Source organism: Sitophilus oryzae, unplaced genomic scaffold, assembly GCF_002938485.1.
Source record: "Sitophilus oryzae breed Bouriz unplaced genomic scaffold, Soryzae_2.0 scaffold_1499_pilon_pilon, whole genome shotgun sequence".
NCBI classification, from domain to species: domain Eukaryota; kingdom Metazoa; phylum Arthropoda; class Insecta; order Coleoptera; family Curculionidae; genus Sitophilus; species Sitophilus oryzae.
Window position 1 is genome coordinate 2,143,862 of NW_022146168.1, and position 16,087 is coordinate 2,159,948.

General features: G+C 30.2%; 1 protein-coding gene and 1 long non-coding RNA gene across 2 annotated transcripts in view; one reads left to right on the top strand and one right to left on the bottom strand.

Annotated features, from left to right (window-relative positions):
* Positions 1 to 455: 455 nt before the first annotated feature.
* Positions 456 to 16,087, top strand: part of LOC115877840 (regulating synaptic membrane exocytosis protein 1) — a 284,757-nt gene continuing 269,125 nt past the window's right edge. Inside the window, exon 1 of the mRNA XM_030894165.1 lies at positions 456 to 577. Coding sequence (XP_030750025.1) covers positions 542 to 577 — 36 coding nt within the window. The 5' untranslated portion in view covers positions 456 to 541. The remainder of the gene's footprint in view (positions 578 to 16,087) is intronic.
* On the bottom strand, positions 6,007 to 8,024 carry LOC115877842. Its single transcript, XR_004049414.1, has 2 exons — positions 7,713 to 8,024; positions 6,007 to 6,133 (listed from the first exon to the last, which is right to left on the bottom strand). It is a non-coding gene; the product is annotated as an uncharacterized LOC115877842 (long non-coding RNA).

The following is a 16,087-nucleotide window of genomic DNA, read 5'->3' on the forward strand; positions in this document are numbered from 1 at the left end:
TTCAGGCACACAGGAAACGAAAGTAGGTCGAGGCAAACCGAAATGGGTCAAGACAAATGGAAATAAATCGAAATGCGTCAAAGTTGGGCGACGAAATGCGACCTTGACCTATTTCGAAGAGTTTTTTGCACATTGTAGAGGCTGTTTAATATTATTTTCAATCAAAAAATTTAAAATGAACTGAAATGCACCAAGCCTATACAAATAAAACAGGAGTTTTTGGTATTTTAAAAACATTATTGACTATTTTTATTCACAATGGTTTAAGACAGTTATTTTGATTTCTACCTAAATAATATCCTAAAAAACATTTAATGATCTAGTTGCGTGAAAAACACTGTACATCTTATCCTTCTCTATATATTCTCTTTATCCCTGTTTTGTTACAGATTGGAAATGGCACGAACGAACAACCCAAAAGGAACATTACGAAACATAGGAGAAAGAGACACACACAGACCGACATATTTTAATCCCTACCTAGATCAATAAGAAAGAAAGAGAGCAACAGCGAAGACCCGAGGGGCTCGAATCAGTAACCATGCTGCCTACGAATGTTATGTCGTTCATGAAAAAGGTAAGCGAAAAGTTTTTTCTTGCCGAGACTTGTTGCCGAGCGAAAAATTCCCTGTAACAAGCGTAAAAAATCCGAGAAAAAATGTCTAAATTCGTTATTCAGTGGGCGTAGTTTAATAAGCAAGCCCAAGAGTTTTTTTTGGGGTGTTTTGATTACGCTTTCTTGTGTAAGGGAACGGGAATTACATTATACAATTTGATTTTGTTGGTTCGGAATGGGATAGCTATAAATAGGATAAAGAATAAATTGCCTTATAAGATTACATAAAAAAGTTTTTATCTGCTATTGTACCGTCCAACGTATAACCCTTGTTTATATATTAATAGTTAGTCAATGTGCCTGTATAAGTCGATGCTGCCAACTGGTGGCAGAAATTAAAACGTAAAAAGGGGGCGGAGACTATTGAATTTGGCAAAGAAGTAGGGACTAGGAATTCTTCGAATTTAATTCTCGGTAAAGAATAAAATATCTTATCTGCTTTGAACCGAATTTTTACCTCAAAGGGTTATTTACATTTTTTATTTTTGGATATGGATTTATATTTATTTTGATTTTCATGGCCCCTTGTTAAATACTAAATTATTATATTAGGTATATATGTATATATTTTATTTCTAGATGGATAATTAAAAAAATATATGAAACTATACCTACCTACCTCTGTAACTTTGTAAAAAGTATGACGGATTTAACATAATGTTTTTTTTTAAATGTAACATCCTATTTTATTTTAGATCCTGCGTAAAATTATTACTTTTTTATGTATAATCCAAAGACATTATAAATATAGACCGAACATCTCATTCATAAATACTCGTTGGTAGTATATCAAACATTCCAATGTGTCAAACAAGGACAGATGAGACAGAGAAGTCTAAAATTTCCGACCCCGGCAACTAGGCGCATTTGGATTGTTCTAATGGCCAGTGGCGTATCGTTTTTTGGAACGAATTTAATTAGTAAAGTAAAAGTAAAGGAATTAGTAAAATGTTTACTCCATATTAATATACTACATTAACACTTTTTCGTCAGATGAGTTTTGTTATAAGGTCTAATATAATAATATAATTAATATCCCACATATACTTATGTTGAAACGTTAGTAGGTAGTTTTCGAAAATCGCTCCAACGTCGATTTTCAATTTAAACTTTCAGTTAATTCTATATAAACTTTCAGTTACTTTTGAATATTTACAGGGTGACTCAGGCTGCCGAAACAGTTCAATATTAGGTTTGCGGTTGGTGACTTTTCTTTCAATTTTTTTTTCAGAATATGGAGGCAATGGTAAAGCACATTTTAGACATTTTTGTAAACATAGGGGGCCGGAACATATTTTCAAACTAAAGTTGTAGATTTGCCATTAAATTTCCATTCCAGAAATACCTATAGTTGCCACCTGTCATTTTTTGAAAAGGACAGTGCTTTTTTGGAATAACTTGTCCTTTTGACTTTTTTTTACTTAAAAAGTCATTTTTATTTACGTATTTTCCCTGAGAAAATTACCTACAGCAAACAGAAATATTAAAATATTATTTTCGTCCAAATTTAATTAGAGATGTTATAAAACTTATAAATACATTTTTCTTGTTTAGAATAGGCAACATTATTTAGAACTTCCCGTTTAATCTCAAATGATAATTTAGGTTTTAGTTTTACCTTTTTTGATCTTAAAAAGAACTTTTTAAAATTAGTAATTAGTAACGATTTAGTTAGTTCGCAATCAGCTTCCTGTAAAGTACTATGTAATAGTTGTTTAATCTTGTATTATTAATAACTTCCTATACCTAAAATCAATATTTAATGAGAAAATTGTGTTTTTTTTGAAAATATAAGACACGATTTGACTTTTGGTCTTCTTCTTGTATTATGATGGCTCTGATACGAGGCAATTACCTTTTAGTCTCTCAATAGAAGGCATATATCATTAAAAGTATCAAATCTGTGTGCTACAGTATGGGATTTCTGTTGCATAATAATGAATATTACGTTTATTTACAAATCCATTACTTTTAAAGGTAGCTTCATCAGACAATCAAATTTTAATTAAATGTCCCAATCTTCATGAACTGTATTAAGCATATGTATTGCGGTTTAAATCACCCCGAGAATCACCTTGTATGTTGACAAAAATATTTTGAAAATGTGCGTTACAATGGCCCCATCTTATGTAAAAATTGAAATAAAATTACAAACCCAAAACGTAATAGGTAAAAAGCTTTTTTGGAGGCCTGGGTCACTCTGTATATAGGTATGTATAAAACTAGTAGCCTAAGAATTATTTACAGTTCGTCTCATTCTAAAAAAAAGATAAACACACCGTACAAATAACTCTAGGAAGAGGTATTTGTACGGTGGTAAAAAATTGTTTAAACGAGGCAGAAGGGGCAGATATAATAATGCAATAAAATGTAAAAAAGGGCGGGTAAACACCTTTGTTTATTTGTTGAGCAAAATTCCTTTAGAATATCGTATATAATGACCAAAATATGAGGCAATTTTAAGAAAAAAAATGTCGCTTTCTGGCTTATAATAAAGTTTCAAATGCAACGTTTATATTCATATTTGTTATGATCTACAACAGTTAAGTAGTAATTGAGACGAATTATAATTCAATTATCGGCTACTACGTTCTCGTTTTAATAGCTCAAAATTTAACAAATATAATTAGAAATTATTTTAATTGTGAGAGGCTCCCTTGTGAGACGCCTATGTACGGCGATTACGGCGCGGCGGAAACAATACCTACCTGTGAAAAGACAAATTCGGGTAATTTGAGCTTATTTTTCCACACATTTGACACTGTCGTACCATATTGAAAATTCGCAGATTCAAAAGTACGTTAAACAAAAGCAAAAACTACTGAAAAACACTGAAAAGTTTACTTCGGATTTGATTCCGACTTCAAACACACCGTAAGCTAAACGTAGTACGCTATAACGGACCAAGGGCCGTCGCGAGGGGTGGTGGGACGGACGGCTCATTTCATTCTGGAAGACTAGCAGCGACGTTGCCAATAGTTCTAGACGTTTCAGCACATTAAACAGTAAACATGTCCTTTAATAGTAACGCATATATCCTCTGGTTAATAACATATTATTCCGCATGCTTCTTTAAAAATAAACTATTAATTTAATTAAGAAATTGAGATTTATTGATATCCGGTGAAGGTTTTAAAGTCACCTTTTCTGCAAATCAAACTAAGTAGTTAGGCGCAAATTTGAGACGTGGCAATGTCGCCTTCTCTATCTCAGTTGGTTTTTACAGTACGTAGTGAACCTCCGATTGTTTGATCGGGTTAAAATGCACAATGTGATATCTGTTCTTCCTAAATCTATGGTATAATCCTTGTATAATGGTGTAACCTAAAACTAGTTTTCCAATATTTCAATTTGTTGATGAAGAAAAAATATTAGATACTATGTAGATATTTAAGGCAGATGCTACAGGGTGTTCAACATATATTAATGGTTAATTCTACGTATTTAAAATTAAAAAAATATCTGCAGACTCTTTCAATGACACAGCCTATACTGAGTGTTTTTTTTAAAGTGGTTCACCTCTATAACTTTTTTATTTTTTCAGATTCCGAGAAAAAAACTAAATTGGGAATGTTAGTAGGTATATGACATAAATCGAGATTGATTCGTATTCAGTTAGTTTCGGTCACTTCCTGTTTCACCGGAAATGTATACATTTGATTTTTAAATGGTACCCTCGGTATTTTTTATACCGTAAGATCGAATAAAAACGGCGTCAGCGATGGCTATGAAATGAACATCGATGACATTTCTCATATAAATTTACATATAAAATGACAGCGCTTTTCATTTCATAGCCATTGCTGACGCCGTTTTTATTCGATCATACGGTACTTTATTTGATAGAAAATGACATTCTGAATAGAATGACAACTTTTGACATCAACAATCATATGTCAACTTTTGACATTTTCAATTAAATCAAAAATAGCATTTTAAAATTCAATCTAGTGTCATGGCTGTGTTAAAACCATTATTTTTTAATCAAGGATTAATCAAGGAGCTTTGGAAAAATTGATTTGGTCGTCTAATATTTTTTGTGTCTTTTCCTGGTCAGTTGAAATATGCCCATTTCGTATTTTAATCATAACTCAATTTTTTTTAATGAAACGAGAGTGGCTCATTAGCATATTTGGAAAAGCATTTTTTGATACCTAATAAATTTTGGTACCTAATTTTGGTAAATAATTTGGTACCACACACTCCGTATGTCGAGTCAAACTGTCGTTATCTTTACGACCGGTTACATGTTGTTTATTATCATGGCACTCTACTAGATTGAACTTTAAAATACTATTTTTTAAGTAAAAGAGTCAAAAGTTGACATTGAATTATTCTATTGAGAATGCCATATTCTGCAAAATAAAGTAAAAAAATACCGACGGTACCATTTAAAAACCAAAAGTTGTAGTCATTTCCGGTGAAACAAGAAATGACCGAAACTAATTGAATACATCAATCAAGCTACTTTTGAAAAACACCCGATATATTATAATTCTTTCTGATAGATTTTACAAAATCCTTCAACTTCTATTAAGAATGTCATATAACTAAATAAATCACTTTACTTAATGTTTAATAATAAATAATTTTTGTTTTGTCATATGGCAACTTGTTATAATGTAAATGAATTAAAAGAAGGATAAAATTCAGAACAGATTGCAAGCTGTTGAGTATAGGTGTACTTAATATACTTTCTTAACAAATGTTGAAAGGTTTTGTAAAATCACTAGAAAAAATAATAATATATATATCGGATCAGCCAAAAAAAATGTTTGAACACAGTGTAGCATCTAACTGCAAGTATTTTTACATATAAATATATTTTTTTTTCATCTCTGTAAAACACTCCTACCAAATTTGTGTAGTCCAACTTCGGAAACAACTGACAGTTAAGTAACATAGGAATAAAATTTTACTTTTTTTTTAAATTGTAAATACTTACTAACGTTATTTATAAAAAAAAGTTATAGAATTTTAGGCAGAATCGAAAATAAAATAAAAATGGAGTTTTGCATTAAAAAACATGTATCCGCCACATTTTTTGAAGCAACCAGTATACTCAAAAATAACATTTGAACTGTGTCTCTAAAGATTCTCTATACCCTTTTTTTTATTTTTTTGGAATTCCCAAAACAAACGAGATAATTAACTTTATTTCTTTCGTGATATCTCATTTTATAATATTTCGGAAGAATTAATCAGGTATCTTATTTTTATAATTATTAGAAATAAATCGGAATTAAAGGATAAGGGATATGTAAATATATACCATACGATAAAAAAAAACGGCCTCAGAGGTGGTTTGGAAATGAATATCGATGTCATTTGTACGTAAACAAATAGACGCCGTTTTTTTTCGCTCATACCGTATAAGAAAAAAAATTTAATAAAGCAAACGCATTTATTAATACATGTATATAGATTTACATGGTATGAAGAAATTCGCATTATGATCTCTGAAGGTCCCACCAATGCTTGGTTAAAGTGGCGAGTACGACCACTTAGCAGTCACACCTATAATAATTTAATAAAATATGAATATAATAAACAAACTTATTTCTTTTAGATTTTTTAAAAGCGAGTTATATGTGTTAAGTGGTTTTTGATTATTTTAGACTAATTTTTTTAGACATATGATTATTTTAGACCAAATTGTCTGCCCACTCAAACGTCTTTCAAAATTATAATGTAGGAAATTCTTAATATGTTTTAATTGGGAATACTTTTTAGAAAGTTTCATTTTCACCAAACAAAACTACGTGTGTATAATAAATTGCAGTATAATCAACTATAATGCACGATATATACTGCGGGCGTCAAAACTAGATGTTGGGTTTTCTCAATTATTTCGAACAGAAGTCCAATTTTTCTCCAAAAATTTTGTCCAACTTTGTTTTGAAAAATAATTTTTAAATCCATAATCGATGTTTATACAGCAATGTCCTCTTTTAGAATAGATAATTATTTTCAGCTGCATCGATAAAATAAATCATATTTACTGATGCCAAGTAAAAGATAATTAGGAAATTATTTTAGACATCTAATTCTTAATTTTTGTCGCTGATAAATAGATACATCACTTTTGACGACAAACCTACTAATAAAAAGTTGCGTAAAACAAATCATGTTTATTCGCAAAGAGACAATTGAAAACAATTTAATAACTATTAATTTGGGATATAGATCTTAATAAAACAAAAGTTGCATAAAAGCTTTGTTGATTTATGATATAAAATACAGTGTTTCATTTGAAATAGCAAAGAAAAATATAATATCTAGTTTTGACTCATCCTGTATATAATAAACAATTTAGTCTATTTTAATATTATTATATGAATTATATAATTATTAATTATTAACTTAAATTAGTTCCAGTAAAAAACGTCGATATTACCTATTTTTAACTTAACTTAGAAAGAGAGGGCTTTAAATATATATTTTATTATATAAACAATAAAATTCAATCAAAAAAGGGTCAAAATATATTCTTTGGTCAAAATGAACTCTATACGACTACGACATTATGGTATTTTTGGAATGACAATTTAATAACAAATCCACCAAGCAAAAATACAAAATATAGCCTTTCTTTTCACAAACTCATAACCTTTGCTCATAACTAATAACTTTAAAAGTAAATATATATTTGAATTATCCTGTATATCTATAAAAATACCTCCCTGTCAAATTTACGCTACTTTTGCAAGCATATTTTACAAAAAAAAAAATATGATTTGAGTGAAAATATAAAATAGGAAATCTGATATGAAGCTTTATCTAAACACTGGGTTGACTGTAGATAAAAAAATATTTTACGTTATCAAGTTATTAAGAAAAATTCTCGGAAAAATTATAAAATACACAATATATCTGACAATTCCAAAAAAGCAAAGTGAGAAATGAAACAATTTATAGCATAAAATCAGTATTTTTTAAACTTTTAAGCAAACTGGGCATTATCGTTTAATCTATCTATCAATCTATCAAATGTTTATTATTAAACTTATCTCAGACTTTATAACATTTTTTCCCAAGAGTGATTTAAAACAAATTTATATGAATTTAGAAATAAATATGAACAGTATTTACTTACCTGTAAAACAGATGCTTTTTGCTTAATTAAATATGTTGGAAAATATTATCCAGTAGGTACAAATACACAACACTTAAACACAACAAAATAAACTAATAAAATAATAGTTTCTAATCCAAATTTCACAAATACTGTTTATGTTTCTTCGCGAGGGACAGAAAAAACTGAATTTTTTAATTACTCAGATATGCATTAAGGTATATTTCAATTCAAAAGCTTATAAATATTTATTTTTATAAGACATAACCTAAACGAAACGAAATTACAAGTCGAGAAAGATCAACAAAACTGCCGAATTTAGAAGCGAATATAACTTTTTTCTTTTTCTTGTCACAGTTGAAACAAACAAGGATAAAGCTATTTTCGTAAAACATGGGTGAAACGTGCTAATAAGTGGCCCAATAGATGTGACCTCGCGCCCTTCCATTTTTGAACGATGGGCGGGTTTAACGGATTCCCCTCAAAGAAAATCGTAGGGGAATACAAAAATTCAGAACGGGCAAGGCGCCACCTAGAAGACGGGCTTGTACTAAGCCCTCATTGTACATCTATTTATACATAATCAAGGGTATAACGGTCTGGTCATTGAAACTGCGTGGTCTGTATTTTAACGTGTGTAGACAGCTTAACCTGTCGGAGATCGCGCTTTATTTTTTACATGAAAGGTCGCGCGCACTTTGAGTCCGCATGCTAAATTCAAGGGGTCTTAAGCTTTTCTAGTGGTGTAAAGACATAAAATAATTTGATAATCAAAATAACAACTATTAATTGGCTTGTTTCATTATAAACAACGTAAAATACGCATCAACAAAACATGCAAAAACACAAACCAATAAATATTATTCAAAAACAAAAATAAATAATAATAATGAAAAAATCAATCCATGTAACAGTGATTACAGGTTATTTGTGTGTGCTTAAAACATACGAAAGTGTTACACAATTCTGTAGTGCCGATCCTCTGGTAATACTGTATTCAGTGCTTCAGAAACTGAAATTTATTTTTCCGTATCAGTATTTATTTTGGACCCTTGCCTTTCTATAATATCCACTTCTCGTGCTTCCTCGTCATCGTCATGTTCAGTAGTTCTTCGTTCAAACAGTTTTGCATGAGCTGTTGCAATCGTTCTTACAGAGTACATCTAAAAAATAATACTTATAATAAAAAAGTCGATTATTCGCTTTTTTTATCACAATTTGCTCATTTTCAATTAAAAGAAATCAGTGAAATAACTCACCTTCTTCGACATTGTTGATGTAAAAAGAGTACCACAAACGGTAACAGAGACACACACAAAGAGTACCAGACACTCGGCATATGAATATAAAAAGAAACTAACTATCCTAAACGATGTTCAAACATACGCTTCTCATAAGATATGCAGAAACAGGAAGATGCTAAGCGGCGCAGCATCTGATGTTTCCAGATTTTCGAATTATCGGGAAAAATAGGTACCTGCGGACTGTGACTCCGCGCGCGATCTCCGAAAAGTTAATGGAAAATCGAATGTATTAAAAAATTATAAAACTTGGGTGGATACATTTCTTCTATGCGGTATTGCCAGATTTTGCATCAAAATTTTAAATCGCACAAGTAGGCGTTTACGAAGAAATTTTCTAGGGTTGGAACTTTATTTTACACAATTAGTTACTCACTTTACCACAGCTGTAATACTGATAAATAGATTATAAATATTATCTCCATTTCAGTAGTATACATGAACATTTTCTTACACACGTAAAAACCGGCAACACTGTATGCCGGTTTTTATTTTCTCTCTCTCTCTCTCTCTCTCTCTCTCTCTCTCTCTCTCTCTCTCTCTCTCTCTCTCTCTCTCTCTCTCTCTCTCTGTTATTTATATTTATCTCTGTCAACGTAAGAATGTATAATATACAGCGATATATATATAGGGTGGTCCAAACTGTATTCCGGAAAATTCGGCAGCATATTCTACAGATAAAAATGAATAAAAAAGTTTTATTTTTATTTTGCTTTTTTCCAGTTAATTTCGGAAATAACGTCAATATTTAAATGAAAATTGGTGTTTGGTTTTCAGTTTTTTTGACATGCGAAATTTGATTTTGATATCAATATGACTCCTATTTGTAGGGGGCGTTACCTACATGCCTTTAAACTGTTTTGAAGAGTAATAACTTTTCGTCCGTATACCTGTATAAAACTAATGGGTGAAAAAATATACATTTGCGTGATTTTTTACGTAAAAAATGTCTTTGTAGAAATCGCTACGAGCAACCGTTCTCAAGCTATTTAGAATGGAACTAGTCAATACATGTCATTATTGACAAAATATAAACCATAGATAAATGAAACAAGTTTAGATTGGAAAGTGCCCATAAGGACAATGTAAACACTATTTGGCTCTATTCTTGCAACGGTTGCGATCCAAAACTTTTGAAAATCTCGGAGCGGTTCGGCTTTTTCCGGAATTATATCGCCAAATATTGTTTATTCAAATTTATTATTATTTTCTTTTAATTTTATAAATAAAATACAGTGTGTTGCATACAAGAAACTTTATTTTATATAAGGACATGTATGAAATACCTATGAAACATTGGAAACCGACGTATGCCACGATCCACGATGGTTTTTGCACTTCACAGCACAGCTTTTTAAGTTTTTAATGCCACTTTTTCACAATTATCACCGGTTGGAGTAAATAAAACTTGAATTAAACTCACAAGATAGCAATAATTACTTTAAAAATGGACGCTATAAACACTTTTCGGAATTTCTTTAATGAGAGCGGTTTATATTTTGAAAGATTTTATGATTTTTGAAGACTCTGACTTTGACAAGGGAAAATTATTTCTGTTTTTGTTTGCCGTTGTTCTTAGCGACCGCTATAGCAGCGCCAGATCCCATATAACGGTCGCGACCCAAAATAATTTCGCGACCTAAAATTTTCACGGGCTTTCCAATCTAAACTTGTTGCATTTATCTATGATATAAACATATTAAATAGATAGGTATTTGACTGAAATTATAAATTTGGGAACTTTTTATTTCTCTAAATTAATCATAAAATTTTCTTCGAAAAAATGATGATAAAACAGTTTCGACACAAAAACATTTCAAATATATAATTTCAGTCTAATAATTATTTAGTTAACATGTTTAATTTGTCAATGACGACAGGTATTGATAATTTCGATTCCAAATATCTCGAGAAACATTACTCCTGGCGAGTTTAACCATAAGACCTGTTTTACGTAAAAAACGTCATAAATGTATATTTTTTTATAGTCTGTCCAGCGACAAGATCCTTGACAGTGATAGATGTGTCTGTCATTTTATTTTCAAATTAGTTTATTTTATTTTACAAAGATTTAAGTTCGTACAATTAGAACGCATAGCAATATATTTAAAATTTGAGTGCAAGTGATTACTTCAAAATATTGTGAAAAAAACTGTATATAAAATTGAGAAAATCTAATCGAGTTATTTTATTAAAAACAACTACAGTATGTGTTAATACAAAACAAGCAAGGGTTTATTTAAAAAAAAAACGCCACATACCAAAAAAGATTTCCGGCTTTCAAGCTTAAGCAACTTCCTGCATTTATTGTTACATTTATCAACATAATTACTCGATATGATTATTATTTATCTTACGTGTGCTGCTATCTTACAGACACTCCAGTTTTTGGTATCATATACAAGATAGTATACAAACTTTATTTGTGGCTAATACATCTCTATGGCCATAATCTCCGGCAAACTGTCTCTAGGGGCATTCGGTCTCTGGGCACCGAATATTAACTGTAAACTGTAATTTTTTAATTAAACCAATAAAACTGGTTAAAAACAACAAGAGATGACGCTTGACGGATTTATATATAAACCCATCCATAGTTAACTTAAAAAATATTAGAAACTTTTTTTAGTTAAATAAATGGATTGGTATGGACGTCATCTGCTTTTTTTCTGTCATCGTCTGTCGAAATCTTACCTGAGAAAAAAAACAGAGTTTACTCAGTAGTTTTATATAGGTACGGACAAAAATTTATTACTCTTCAAATCAATTAAAAAAAATGTAGGTGGCGCCCTCTACAAGTAGGAGTCCTGATACAAAGAATACAAGGTATGATATTGCGCAGGTTGGTCACTACGTCACAATTGATAAACGGCATTGGTCGGCAAGCTCTGCGCGCCAATTTCAAATTGTCAAACAGATTGTGTCATCTGTGAAATTTGATTGTGTCAAAATGTGAAAATAATTTTTCAAATGTCAAATTCGATGACTTTTGGGGTTATGTCCTAATTGTTCCCTATTTTAGGTCTTTTTTTATTAGTGGCAATTGAACAATATGGATATTTTTTTGTATGGCGTATGACGTCACAGGTGGTATGCGCAAACTTAACGAAATTGAAGCCGCTATCGATCATACCTTGTTTTCTTTGTACCATGAGTAGGAGTCATATTGACATCAAAATCAAATTTCTCGAGTCAAAAAAAAATATTGACGTTACTTAAACTTGTACTGAAATTATTTGGAAAAAATAGTAATAAATTTTTTTTCTACACTCTGTATTTCCGAAACTAAGCATTTTAGGACATACATTTATACGAACTTTTTTACTTATTTTTATCTGCAGAATATGCTGCCGAAGTTTCCGAAATATAGTTCGGTCCACCCTGTACAGAGAGATATGCGAACAAGACTTTGAAAGAAGAAGAGTTAACTGCAGTACTACTGGAAAGGTAATAAGAAGGAGAATGAGACTAAAAACAAAATTATGCAGAATATGCTAGAAATCGATGGAAATTAAGAGGATACTGGTTCATAAAAATTATAAGAACAATCATAAAAGAATAACCGTTAAAAGTGTATTTTCAAAATATGCCATATCCAAATATCCTCTATAGGACGATTTTTCAAATGGAAGTTAAAAAAAACAGTTAGAGATTCAACTGTGTGTACTCAGATTTACATATTTTTCTCATTTCGGTCTTCTCAAGAGTTTGGCGAGCCATTGGAGAATTTTAATAATTAAACGATTCGGAGAAATTTAATTTTTAGGTAAAAGCTTTTCGAGGTTAGGAGAAAAGTTCAAGTTGCTCTATTTTTGGCCATTTGTAAAAAAGATCAACAATTTAATTTAATACATATATATTTCATATCAATTAAATTTTTAGTTACGTAATTTGGGACGCGACTTTTAAATTAATTGTTGCCAAACCATGGACATATTCGGCGCCGTGCTGAGTAACTGGAATTTAAATTTTGCGCTGGGAATTCATGTGGTAGCTCTGCTGTAAAAAATGTCAAGTTCAAAGCATTTATTTATTTATTTCCTGACATGTTCATTCGTTTTGACACTTTAGTTTTGTATTAGAGTTTTCGGTTTAAATAAATAATGTTGTGATACTTTAAGCCTTAAAAATGTTTACCAACAGACGTTACAGTCGAACATTGTTCTTTTTAGAACCTCTTTTAGTGCGAAGTGTACAAGATAGCTTAGTAGCAGTAAAAAACTCATCGGAACTTTATTAGAATATTTTAAACGGGAAAGCGGTAGTAATGGCTCTTTATGCCTCTTAAGTGCTGTTAAGAAAGTGAATTTTGTTGATGTAAATAATATACAGGGTGGCGCCCTCATTCGCCTCAGTTGATTATACGAAAATTGAAAGATATACAAACAAAATTTTTAATGGGTATATGTAGAGAGGCAATGTGCATAATGTAAAATTATTTTGAAATGTACAGGGTGTGTCAGAACTAAGATCAATACCAAAGTTATATTTTTTCTTATGGAACACCCTGCATTTTATTTCATTTTTGGATTTTTGGACATAAAATAAGGCATTTATTATAAGTGTTTAATATGTTTAAATGCTTTGGTTTTTGAGATATTTAAAGATATTTAAAGATATTTAAATATACATGCTATAATAAGAAAGTTTGTCACACCCTGTACATGACTTTTCAGAGTTAATTTGTGTGACTTTGAAGCCAGAGAAATAAACTTTACTAAAAAAAATTATTGCTTCCTTAAATGTATACAGGGGTATCAAAAATTGCTGGTCTATTTTAATTATTTATTTTACATAATAACCTCGTTATTCAAATGCAATACCCTGTATTTTTTTAAATAAATCAAAGCAGATTTAAATGCTCTTTCAAACTGTATTAGGGTTTCCTATACCTATCTGGCTCAGATTTTGAATAAAAAGCGATTTTTCAATAAAATGGCAATCAAGATGGCTTGTGTCGCCATGGCAATTTGCTAGTGACAATTAGTAGCTATTTTCAAAATCGACATTAGTTTATGGACTTTATTTAAATTTAGAAGAGTTTACTTTTTTTAATTTACCTACAATAGTTTAGAGAGTAAGTATTTATTATTTTATGAAGAAAAATATAGAAGTCGTTCTTTGGTTTATATTAAAATGACTTGTAGATATATTGCATTTTCTATAAAAGGGCAAATTTATTTTCTTCAGTTCCAACAATAGGTTTCTGCCTAATAGGTTTGTCATATACCACACTATCAGCTCTGCAAAATAGGAAAAGTAGTTTTTTAAAGGAACGATTGTCAAGAAAATTCCTATTTGGATATCTTTGAGCATAAACCCTTCAGGCCAACAAGCAATTGTCCTCACAAAATAAAATCACTAGTAACATATCCATTCCTTCCGCCAGCAGATACTGCTTCATTTTTCTTGATAAAATAAGAAATACTTTCTTATTAATCTTATTGTAGGCAAAATTAAATAAAAATAACCTGTTATAAATTTAAATAAAATCCATAAACTAATGTCAATTTTGAAAATAACTACTGTCACTAGAAAATTGCCATGGCGACACCAGCCATCTTGATTAAAATTTTAATGAAAAATCGCTTTTTATTAAAAATCTGAGCCAGATAGGTATAGGAAACCTTAATATAGTTTGAAAGAGCATTTAAATCTGCTTCGGCTTATTCAAAAAAATACCTATAGTAAATTCAACCCCAAGGTGCACCTAACGTAAACAGTGACATGAGGCAAGCACGTGAACAGGAACGCTGTAGTAATATAACCAGGACCGCCCTAAGGTCGGATATTTCAAATCATAAAATTATTATGTATATTTTTATGATTTTTTTTTACTATTGCTTATGTTTTATGATGAAAATTTATATTATTTAATTGGGAAAATTGGAAATCGTCCGATTTTCACCAAAATTGGTATACACTCTATTTTGAGGTCGTAGATTGTTTGTTGTCGAATCTGAACCAACCAGCGACCTCTTACCGTTTTTCAGAAAAACGGAAAATAATTTCAACATTGAATTCTTCTTTATTTAGCTCTATAAAGTAATAATTTCATTATATTTTCATTATATCATAGTTTATCTAAAAGCCACACTTGATTGAGGATAGAAAAATATCCAAAAATTTTATTGAAAACACTTTTCTTAACAAAATAACAAAGAAAATTGAGATGAAAGTTTCACATTTCATATATGCTTCTTTTCTCTCTCCTATGTAATGAGAGAGATAAATATATTCTAGACCTAATCTAGAAATTTGAAATTTTACAACGTTGCCATATCTTGTATTTTTCGGGTGATTAGGATTTTAAATAAATTACCTATTATGAGATCTGACAATAGTTAAATATACCTATATCCACAAAGTTACGCGAAAGAGTTTTGATTGCATTGCTTTCAACTTCTATGCGGAGCATATAATATATCTATGATGCATAGAATTGGTTAAAAAAGTAACAGAAAATAGCAAAAACCTCATTGTTTATTGAATACCTAACAAAATATGTGCTAGAAAACCATAAAAATATGAGAAATTAAGAAAAATTCTATGTTGAGACTATTTTCCGTTTTTCTGAAAAACGGTAAGAGACCGCCAGGAAAAAAAGTTCAGATTCGTAATCTACGACTTCAAAATAGGGTGTATACCAATTTTTCCAGTTTTCCCAATAATTACCTTTAATTGTTATCAAACTACATAAAATTTGTGAAATAAAGTGATGGGAAGGGGGCGAGGATATTAAAATATTACATTATTCTTTGGCACGAACGATTTTAACAAATTTGGTGTTTTTTAAAGAGGCTTAATTTGTCCTTTAAAATAATTATCTTTTTATTTGGTACTACTGATTTTTTTATTGCCATTATTCACAGCAATATCTGAATATCGGTATAAATAGGTATCTGTTTCTATAATACTATTTGCAAAAAAATGCAATGATGTAAACGTTTTACATAATTTAATACATTTTTGTTTACTAAAAAAGCACTTAGTTCGAACTTACTTTCGTAGCCTGCTGTATTATCCGTTTTAAAGTCTAACGACATATTTTTTGCAAAAAGAATTATTTTATCAAATTTTTATTTTGTCAAAGAG